Source organism: Pyrus communis, chromosome 3 (assembly GCF_963583255.1).
Source record: "Pyrus communis chromosome 3, drPyrComm1.1, whole genome shotgun sequence".
Taxonomy (NCBI): Eukaryota; Viridiplantae; Streptophyta; class Magnoliopsida; order Rosales; family Rosaceae; genus Pyrus; species Pyrus communis.
Window position 1 is genome coordinate 5,725,071 of NC_084805.1, and position 11,783 is coordinate 5,736,853.

At 35.8% G+C, this 11,783-nt stretch overlaps 1 protein-coding gene across 1 annotated transcript; it reads left to right on the forward strand.

Annotated features, from left to right (window-relative positions):
• Positions 1 to 4,722: 4,722 nt before the first annotated feature.
• LOC137730226 (SKP1-like protein 1A) lies at positions 4,723 to 5,413 on the forward strand. Its single transcript, XM_068469292.1, has one exon. It carries the CDS (start codon positions 4,860 to 4,862, stop codon positions 5,340 to 5,342), a length of 483 nt encoding a protein of 160 aa, XP_068325393.1. The 5' UTR covers positions 4,723 to 4,859; the 3' UTR covers positions 5,343 to 5,413.
• Positions 5,414 to 11,783: the final 6,370 nt, after the last annotated feature.

An 11,783-nucleotide genomic window follows, 5' to 3' on the forward strand; every position in this document is an offset into this window, starting at 1 on the left:
CATCAAAAGACATCTATACCTTTTAATATTGTTTATAGATCCAAAGAAAGTTTAGTGTAGATAATACAGTTTTTCAAAAAAATAAAAATCCAGAAAAGCACGTGACCGGCACAAAAAAAGAGAGCATCATTTTGTTTTTATTATTATTATTTTTTTTTTTTTGTAAGGTTAATTATATTTATGTTCTGTTTTTCTCTTTTATGAATCTACATATCTCATCAAAATATTATATATAACATGTATGTTAAAAAATTTAGGTTTTGTGAGGCTTCGTCTAGGCGGACTAATCCATGGAACGCCTCGCCTAAGTCTTCGCCTTTTAAAACATTGGCAAACGGCTTAACAAAGTTTCTACGATGGAGACATGCCAGACAATGCTTAAGCATTTGCATATGGTTGCTAATTTTGGCACATCCTCCAATTTTGTATGAACCTTGCCTCATCATAGTCTTGAATATCTTTGTGAACGAAACTAAGAAGAGTGTTTGGAACAAAAGAAACAAGTAGCATGACCAGACAACTGGAGCATCTAATTACAAGGACCATGCTGACTACAAGGCCAACTTTCCACAATTCCTTTTTTAAGCCTTGAGGACAAGGCTAATTTTCAATGGGAGAATATTGTTTTGTACTCACAATATGCTTGATTTGTGATTGTCTTAACCACCAATTGGAGGGTTCAATGGGAGGTCTAAAGCTTTAGTTTTAGGATTAAGCACATAAAACTTCCAACCTTTTAGTGTCATTCCAAATTGGTCTCAATTTTTTTAAACATTTCAAACAAGTACCCAACCTATTGAAAATGTAACATTCGTTAAGCCCCAATGAAATTCTTGTTAAATTAACTAGGACTTACTTAGTCTCCACCATCAATGGAATGTCATGAAAGCATGGCATCCACCAAGTAACGGTCACCACCACCCCTTTTAGGCCATTACCTCCAAACCCAGCACGTAACCACAAACTTCAACCTACAACTCAAGTCACCAACATCGAGAAAAAGGTCATGGAGGGTGCTGAAACAGTATAGACTGTCATGACGTAGCCGCAACCATCTTCAACGCCCACAAAGAAGAATTTGAAGCTTGACTAGGCTAAAATCGGCAAATAAGGAAATCACATGAGCAGAAACAAGTTCATTGAAACCCTATATGAATCCTTAACCCTCTTCTTTGTTGGGAGATTTTCCAATCTTCATTTTTGTTTTCCATTCTATTTGTGAATTTGTTTTTTTATTTTTATTTTTTCATCTTCAAGTCTTTTCTGAGGTTATTTTTATTATTATTCTAGTGTCCAAGTAAGCAAATAAGTGGGACCTATTGTTGCGACATGTATATTTAAAGGAAAAAATAACTGGGACTAAACAAATGTAATATTTTCAATAAGTTGAGTACTTGTTTGAAATGTTTAAAAATGTTGAAACCAATTTGAAATGACACTATAAAAGGAGGTTTTAGGTACTTAATATTAGAAATTGTTAAACACGCCAGTTGGCATTAAAAAGTATAGTGATTGTATAAAAGGAGCCCAGCTCCCAGAAATATAAAAGATCAGTTTTATAAAAAGAAATCAAATACAAAAAATATTGGAGCTCTGCTCATTCTCTCCCCCTTCCTTCCCTCTTCTTCTATGTGCAATAGTTAAGGTTGAGTTAGGGTTGAGATTTGGGTCTTAACATAAACGAGATACTTTCATATTCTCACACAGAAGGCGGACGCACGTTGTGGCAAGGGTGGGCAGCTGCCCATCCAGACGCTAGAAAATCTTTTGATTGACATCAGTTTTGCCCATCCAGATGCCCTGTAAACTGCAGGAGAAGAAGAGAACTGGATAAAAGCGACAGCGACGAGAAGACGAAGAAGGAAAAAAAAAAATGAAAGTAAAAGCCGTGGACGACATGACGTCGATTAGTTGTTTTGCTCTAGCCATTAACTGATACGGAGTGTTTAGCCGATCAATTTCGTTTTTCAATTTTTACCTCTCTCTCACTTTTTTTTTTTTCCCTCCTCATTGATAATTGTACCTTTTCTTTTCCTCAAAGTCAGATTCTTCTTCCCTTTCCTGTTTGGTTTCATTTTCCATAAATTAACCAAATTAATACATCCTCTAATCCATATCGTGTGAATGACATATCCATTTCAATCTTTTAATAATATAAATTACCTTACTGCGATTTACCGCAGTGGTAAAAGATAATTATGCCTATATATCATGGTGCAAGTTGGATTCCTACCGATCCTCTCTCTCCTAACAACTAACAATCTAACTCACTAACACTAATTATAAAAAAAAAATTATAAATTACCTTAACACGATCAAAACAATATAGAAAATGTTTTATGCAAGTGGGGGATTGCCCTAATGGTTAGATCCATCCTCTTCAGCCCATCTCGTTCAAAAAATTTCACGCAAGTGGTGGATTGTTTGTAATTAAAACAAAAGGACTTTTTCATACTCAAACTTTTAATTTTTATCGTTTAAAAGGAAAACTCATAAGTTTTTTACAGTTACTACTACTGCTAATGAACCTATAATGTGACATTTTCCATATTAAAATTTGTTGTGCCAAATTATCAAGCTTGTAGCCTTGTTTCTTCCATAAAGTATCAATCATAATAGTATGGTTTAACTTGTAAAGGTATCTTTTGTTTCAAAAAATTCAAGATGGATTTATCAAATATAGCTAAAAATTAGCTCTTAATTTAAAAAATGTCAATTTTTATAAAAACTTTCAAATACATCCAAATTCCACTTATATAGACATAAATACCCTTAGTTTATATTGTTTTTAAATAAACCATATCATCTTCATTAACTGAAACACATCTTATGCAATAATTAAGAGTTGCTCTCACTAATATTTTTTTTTTCTTTTTTTTTCATGTTTTTTCTAAACGAAGAAAAAATGTTTCCCTCAATTTTATTTTTATAAATAATAAATAAATAAATCTTGCTTTCTCGCATGGTTGCCACAAAACACTTTAATTAGTGAGAGCTCTTGTTGCTGCCTTTGTTGCAGCAATATTTTACTTTGTGCCTAATCTGTTTACTCTTTACAATGTTCTTAATCCTATCTTTGTGGTAAAACCTAATTAATTAGCATGAGAATTTTGTTGGTCAATTTCCTTAATTTTGGTCTTGCTCAACATTTATGCTTTTCTCAATATTGTAAAAAGCTAGTACAATATGTAATATCGTACTCGAAGGGCAGCTTGGAATTATGAAAAAGTCCTTTTCGTATTTAATTTTTCATGCTATATTACATATATGAAGAAAGATTTAAGGGTCACAAGGTTTCTTTGATTATTTTATTAAAATATAAAATTGAGAGAAACCTTTGTTCTTTGTTTGGAAAAGAAACGTTAAAAAAGAAGAAAATATTAGTGAGAGCAACATTTGATTATAGCACAAGAAGTCAGAGGCGGATGCATTGAGGGGCAAGAGGGTCAGCTGATCCCCCGAACTTTGATGAATGTCCATGTATAACTTGAGTGCTGACCCCTCGAACTTCGGTGAATGTTCATGGATAACTTGGGTGGTGCCCCTTTGAAGATTGGAGTTGGCTTCATACATGCCCTCCAACTATAAGAGTGGCTCTTCTTATTATTTTTTTTAATAAATATTACTTTGTCAAAACGACATAGTTTTGGACCCTTAGTTTAATAAAAAAATAATAATAAATAAACACCAAGAGCCAAAGAAATAAACACATGGATGATGGATATGTTATTCAAGGGAGATCATGGCATGGAGCTCAAAGAATCACAAACTTCCATCATTATCATGTGGAATATAGAGTTGCTTCTTTGTTTAGCAAGTTTGAGCCCAGATGATTCATTCTCAGTTTTTGATGAACAAAAGCAAATATGTTTTGTGCAATTTTATCCGAATGAATTACTACTTGTCAACTCTTGGCACTTGAAGATCAACTTGGGCATTATATTCTTGATATGCATTCTAGTAGTGAACTTTCTCAATTGAAAGGAATTGGTAGCCTTGCAAAAAAATGGTGGACACGGGGAGGAATGGAGTATATAATCATGTGTATTTGCTAATTATATTGGCTTTGGTTCTACCAATTGCTATTGCTTCAGTGGAGAGAGCTTTTTCTAGTATGAATATTGTGAAGACTCCATTGCGTAACCGAATGGGAGATCAATGGTTGAGCGATAGCATGGTGGTTTATATTGAGAGCAATGTTTTTTCTTCCATTGACAATGAAGTTATAATGCAACGTTTTCAAATTATGAAAACGCATCAGGGACTATTGTAAACTTGTATTGTTATTTTTTTTATAAGTTATAAATGATGGAACTATAGTTTAATTTTTAAGGTTATTCTATGTCCAAGAAATGTTTGTAAACTTTTATATGTGACCTCTCGAAATATTTTTCCTCGATCCGCCACTGCAAGAAGTCTTTTAGTTAAAAATTAGTTATTCATATAAGTGAGGGCATTTGTATCTATTTAAGTAATTTTAAATATATTTGAAAGTTTTTATAAAAGTTGACATTTTTTATATTAAGGGTTAATTTTTTGTTATATTTGATAAATTATCTTTACACGTGGCCCACTCAGATAAATTTTTGGATCGCCACTGCTCACACGGAGAGAAAAAGAAGGCAACCAAAAAATCCGGAAACAAAAAAGAATTGCTCTCCTTTTCCTACACGGACAAGATAAAAGATCTCTGATCTAGACACAGACTGGGTAGTATAAATTCCCCAAATATCTCACACCCTTTGAAACACAAAGCATTCAATCAACCGTCAAAGCGAATTGAAAGCTGCCAATCAAGAAGAAAATAATAGTAATCTCCCAAAGGATTCTCATACTTATTAATTTTTGAAAGAGCAACAATGGCCTCATCATCAGCGGACTTGAAAAAGAAGATAACTCTAAAAAGCTCCGACGACGAGATGTTCGAGGTGGAAGAGGCGGTGGCCATGGAGTCGCAGACCATCAAGCACATGGTGGAGGACGGATGTGCCGGCAATGCCATTCCTTTGCCAAATGTGACGAGCGCCATCCTTGCGAAGGTCATCGAGTACTGCAGGAAGCATCGTGAAGATGAGGGGGCTACTGCTGCTGACGGCGAGAAAAATGTCAAGGAGTGGGATGCCGAGTTCATGAAGATCGACCAGAACACTCTCTGTGACCTAATAATGGCGGCAAACTATCTCGACATCAAGGGCCTGCTTGACCTGACGTGTCAGACTGTGGCGGACATGATCAAGGGGAAGACACCTGAAGAGATTCGCGCGACCTTCAACATCAAGAACGATTTCACTCCCGAGGAAGAAGAAAAGATTCGTAGGGAGAACCAGTGGGCTTTCGAGTGAATTATGATTATTTAACGACATTAATTTCATCATGTTTAACTAGTTTCTTCTGCTTAATTCGATGGGCTTAAGCTTACTGTGAGACTGTCAGTGTTATATATTGTTTTTAATATTTTCTCTAAGATATTGAATATATATGTGGTCACTAGGGGTGGGTTGGAAAAACCGAAAACCGAAAAAAACCGGACCGAAAACCGAACCGAACCGAATAATGTCTGGTTCGGTTTCGGTTTCTGGAGTTCGGAAACCGAACCGAACCGAACCGAACCGAAGTATTCAAAACGACGTCATTTTATGCTATTTTATTAATTACCAATCCTAATTCTAAAACGCCACCGTTTACCTCGAGTGTAACCTAAAGCCTAGGGTCTTCTTCATCCGCTCTCAGTCTCTCCGCTCTCGGTCTCGCCTCGCCTGTTTTCCCAAGGCTCTCACTCTCAGTCTCTCCGCTCTCGGTCTTCTTCATCCTCTCTTAGCCTCATCTCTCTCTCAGACTCTGTCAATCTCATTCTCTCTCAAGGCTCAAGCTCACTGTGACCATTCTCATTCCCAATTCATCCTCTCTCAAGCTCTCGCTGAGTCACTGTGACCATTCTCATTCCCAGCTAGCGCCAGCGGTGGTGACCATTCTCACTCATAGCAAAAGGTTAGTCACTCTCACGTTTTATTTTCTGCTCTACATTCAAACCAAACCTCTAAAGCTCGAGTCTTAAACAGGTCAGAGCACTGGAAGTGGAAGCTCGAGTCTTAAACAGGTCAGAGCACTCTCATCAACAATTAGCAGTGGGCGTTGGGCGAGTTATCATTAGAAGTGACTCAGGTGCTTCAAAAATTCTCTATTATTTCTTGTTTGAAAACTTCGATTGAAACCCATCTGTTTCCCCCAATTCATGTCTTCATTCAATTTGTTTAAAATTAGGGTTTTTCTTCCATTTTTTTAAAATACATGATTGTATTGAATTTTGGTGAAATTTTAATCCAAAGAACAAAGAGGGAAAAGATCCAATTGCTTGAAATTATGAAAACAGACCCTAATTTTGTAAAATTGTAACTAAAGTAAGGATTTTTATTATGTTCATCATTTGAATTGTCTGTAGGCTAAGATATGCTTGTAAAGCTTTACAAGTTTTGTTTGGTTAATTGGATGCACCTTGTTGAAAGTTCCTTCTTTTGGTTCTCCTGAAAGAAAATTGGTTTTGAAACGTATAAGCTGTGTGAGTTCTTCTGTTGATCAGATTTGTGTGAGTTCTTCTGCAGAGTTTTGGTTCTCTTAACTCTGCCCAATTATTCTAAAACTTACGCAAGCACATCTCAAGAGGCTAATATGGTATTTACAAACAATTGTAGGTTGTAGCAGTTGATAACATTGACTTTAGAGGTGGTCCATGTGGTCCATGACTTTAGAGCCAGGTTCACAAAAGTGATGATTCAATCGATGTCACTACAGAACTAGAGTTGAAGACTCCGGGATCTACTTCGGATCAGGTTAGCTGTAGCCTTTTAATGTTTAAGTTGTTTTGTGAAAGATATAAAGCTATACAATCATTTTAACGCAATTACGATGGACCTTGTTGGTTTCATTTTACATTTTTGGGAATGGCAGTCCTCATTTACCTAACTTCATTGTTTTGTAGGATTTGTCATTAGTACGAAGAAAATCTAAAAAGTCAGCGAGGCTGGAACACAGAGAACGCAGTTCGTCAAGTAGATGTTCTTCTTCTCGTAGTGTACAGGATAGCTCATCTAATAGTGTAGTTGGTGGCAAAAAGGCTGACGACTGAACAAGGCAGGTTCTATTTTTATTTATTCTCTTTAAAGCCATTGTCTTATGATTTGGAAAATATCTATGAAAAATGCACGAGTCATCTCACTTCAAGAACGTGTTACGTGTAGACCTAGCCCTCAAAGAATATAACCAATTGTTTTTTTCATTTAAAGAGAATAGAGTTTGTTATTATTTTATGGTATCAATTGCATCAAGTCGGTTATAAAATGTACTAACGACATCCTCAAAACTCTCAAATATGCATATCCCGTGGAAAATAGGAAGGATTTACATCATTCCTGGTTAAGTTCATGTATTGGCATATTAGCATGTCTATGTATCAAAAAGCAAGAAAAAGATCAAGTAATGAGATACACCTGGCTAATTGAATGAAAAGCACTTTGATTTGATTTTCAATTGAACACCCTTGGATTGTTTGTTTGAGTTCGAATTTAGGAGGATTCAATTTCATAATACTATCGCTTTTATTGTCCAATTATGCATGAGCTAGGATTTAACACTGCCTAATTAGTAGCTACTTATCTTTTATGCCTAAAAGAAGGTTGGAGATTAAAGAAAGGAATATGTCTGAAAGGAATATTTCAGGAGGCTTAGCTAAAAATAACTAAATAAGCCTTATTTTAACGTGGACTACCGCTAGAATAACAGGAAAAAAAAAGGCCAATTGATCCCAATAACTTGAGATTAATCAGAACCTGTATACATAAACAATGAATCGCATAAAAATGAATAGACAAAAGTGTTACCAAACAACAACAAACATTTCATTCCGTCATCCGTCAACTAGTGAGGTTGTGACTTGGAATCGAAGCTATCCATGCAGCATATATTTGACAGAGTTGCTTTTAGACAGATCTAACCTTGTCACACCAGAATTATCATCCCAAGATCTAACCTTGTCACACCAGATCTAACCTAACAGTTATAAACCCTAAAGTCTCTACGGTTGGAGTATTGAAATTGCATCTTCTCAAGATATAATAATGTGCTTGCTAGTTTTCTACTAATGTGCTTGCCAGTTTTGATTAACATTTACTTTTGTATAAGTTTGTAGTACTAACTACTATCCTCTTATTGTTTTGTGTGAATTAGATGAACGCAAAGGCATCAAAGGTCTCAAGGGCCTCAAGCTTAAGTTCAAACTCAATGAGATCAAAATCAAATAGCCCTCATGATCAAACAAACTCATCTTCGAGTATACCATCGGAAGTAAGTAGTCATATCTTTCTATTACTTTTGCCCTTGTGTTTAATAATTAATTCATTGATTGTAATGAATCTCTTATTTGAAAAATTAATTATATGATTCTCTTATTTTAGATGGACATTGGTGAATCAACTCCGCCTCAAAACACCATGGTGGCACCTCGACAAACTCCTAGTTCTCTTGGTGGATCCGGAAATCCCGCCGATGCAACTCCAAAAGAAGGTGACTAAAGTGACCAAGTAAGTAAAGAAGAAGCTCTTTTGGAATCATTAAAAAGTCATGAAAAGTCTAAAGTTTGGGAGCACTTTGAAAGAAAAATTGAGGGTGGTAGAGTTAAGGGGTTGTGCAAGTATTGCGCTCAATCATATATGGCCGACCCAGATAAAAATGGTACAACTAATTTAAGAAACCATATAGCAAGATGTAGAAGCTACGATCCTAATAAGGAAATATTTGCCGCAAATAGGCAAAAGATCTTAACCTTTGCCGGCACGAAAGATAAGTTGGAAGCTATAGGTTTTTCTCAACAAGAAGTAACTAAGGCTTGTGTTGAGATGATAATTATAGATGAGTTGCCTTTTACTTTTGTTGAAGGAGAAGGTTTTCGCCCTTTTTGCATGCAAGCATGTCCTATGTGGAGAGTGCCTAGTCGTAAGACAATTGCTAAGGATGTACTTAGCTTGTTTTATTCCAAAAAGGATAAATTGAAGAGTCAATTGAAGACATTTAGGGTGTGTCTAACAACGGACACATGGACTTTTATTCAACAAACCAATTATATGGTTCTCACCGCCCATTTTATTGATGATGATTGGATGTTACATAAAAAGATTTTGAATTTTTGTGTTATTCCAAATCATAAAGGAGAATCCATCGCTCAACTTTTGGAGGAGTGTTTAGTGGAGTGGGGTATAGAGAAGGTGTTAACCATTACGGTTGACAATGCTTCCGCAAATGATTCCGGTTTAAGGGACTTGGTGCACCGAATAAGTGGGTGGGGGATTCCTAATGCACTCTTGCATGATGGAAAATATTTGCATATGAGGTGTGTTGCTCATATCCTCAATTTGGTTGTGAATGATGGGATAAAATTGTTGAATACGGCTATACAAAGCATTCGTAATGCGGTTAGGTACGTAAGATCTTCCCCTCAAAGGTTGGAAAGCTTTAAAAGGTGTGTTGAGAAAGTGAGAATAGAGAGCAAAGGGCTTGTGATTTTGGATGTCCCTACTAGGTGGAATTCCACATTTTTAATGTTGGAATCGGCTTTAAAGTTCAAGATAGCTTTTGATAGATTAAAAGTAGATGATGGTCATTACCTTCCGTACTTTGTTAAAGACAATCATGATAATATGAGGGAGGGGCCACCTTCGATGGATGATTGGAGTGAAGCGGGGATATTTGCAATCTTTTTGAGACCTTTTTATGAAGTCACTTTAAAAGTATGTTGTTCTAATACTCCAACCGTTCATACTACTTTTGGTGATTTGTTTAAGATCAAAAGTCTCTTGCATGAAAACAAAGATGATGAACTTTTGTCTATGATCTCCAAGTTGATGCAAGAAAAATATGACAAGTATTGGGGTTCACTTAAGGACATGAATCAATATCTTTTTATAGCACTTGTGCTTGATCCTCGCCACAAATTAGATAAAGTTGTTGATTATTTTGAGATACAATTTGGTGAGGATGAAGAAAAGGTTGAAAGTGCCACAAATGGGGTGAAGGACTTATTGATTGATCTTTACAAGATTCATGAAAATATGTCTTTGAGTACACAACAAAGTATAAGTGGTGGTGGTAGTTCTCAAACGACAAGTGGAGACTCTTCATCAAGCATGACCGAAATAGAAAGAAAGTTGAAAGAAAAAAGTGAAATGAGAAAAGCAAAGAGAGCCCGGGTTGTGCATAATGATGTTGACAAGTATCTTTCCGATCCTAATGAAGGAGAAGAAAAGGAGAACTTTGATGTATTGAATTGGTGCAGAGTGAATGGGGTTTCTAAGTACCCTATTTTGCCACGTGTTGCAAGAGAGATCTTAGCTATTCCCGTATCAACCATTGCTTCGGAATCCTCCTTTAGTACAAGTGGACGGATAATTGATCCATATCGTAGTTCTTTAAGTCCAAAAATGGTGGAGGCTTTGATATGTACTCAAAATTGGCTTAGGTCCATTCATGTTGCATTACATCATGAGCCAACCATTGAGGAGATGGAGTTTTGTGAAGAAGTTGAGAAAGGTTATTTTATTTATTGCATTTGATTTTGTTAGATTATTTTAAATAATATTTTAATTAATATCTTTTCTTTTATTATTTGTATGTAGAAATGGCAAGTGGAAGTTCAAAAAAGGTGATATGTTGCCCCCTAAGCCACCCAAGCATTAGCAAGCAAATTATCATTGAAAAAGTTGGTGGATCACTCTCATACCATTAAGGCATAAGAAGAGTTTTGGAAGCTTTGAACTTTGATGTTTATTTTAAGTTTGGACTTTTGGAAGCTTTGAACTTTGATGTTTATTTAACTTTGGACTTTGGAACACTTGATTATAATTGAACTTTGAATTGAATGTTTATTTTCATTGTCTTTGACGATTATGTTTGAATGATTATATTAGAAATTTGGATGATTATATTAGAAATTTGAATGATTATTTCATTGTCTTTGAATGATTATATTAGAAATTTTGGAATGCTTATTTTGTCGATTATGTTGAAATGGGACTTATTACAAAATGGATGCAAGTTGGTTTCATACAATTGTTTTTAGCTACTTGGAAGAGAAAAAAAAAAACCGAACCGGGCCGAAATCGAACCGAGAAAAACCGAACCGAACACAAACCGAGAGAAAACCGGATCGAACCGAACCGAACAGTAATTTCGGTTCGATTTCCGGTTTTGGCAAAAAACCGAACCGAACGGAACCGAACCCACCCCTAGTGGTCACGGCCCTCTCGCAAGCTTTTCTCAAATCTATTAACTTTTTGTACAGGTGTGTCATAACATGTAGTCAGAACGAATCAAAGAAGTTTGTTTATGGGACGAAAAGGAAAACTTGTGGTTTATGTTGGGATGTGATATCCGCATACCTCTTTTTACTTCTCACACACCCTTTTAATTTTCGACCGTCGGATCGAATGAATTGAAGATGAGCAAATGACAGAAATTAACAAGGGGTGTGTGAGAAGTAAAAAGAGGTGTGTGGATAGCACACCCCTCTATGTTTTGGCCACTAAAGATAAATTCCTTGGCATACATGTAAAACCAAGTCGTTATTTGTAGGGTGACGAAACCCTAGCCTCCAGAGAAAGGGAGAGAGCACCCCAGGAAAGAAATTAGTTGTTTCGTTGGTGGTTTCATTGTTCCTCTATTTTAGAGGTCACTATTTGAATTTTTGCAGTTCCTATTTGTCAAACTTCTTGAAGAAACAAAGAAGAGTGAACGAAACC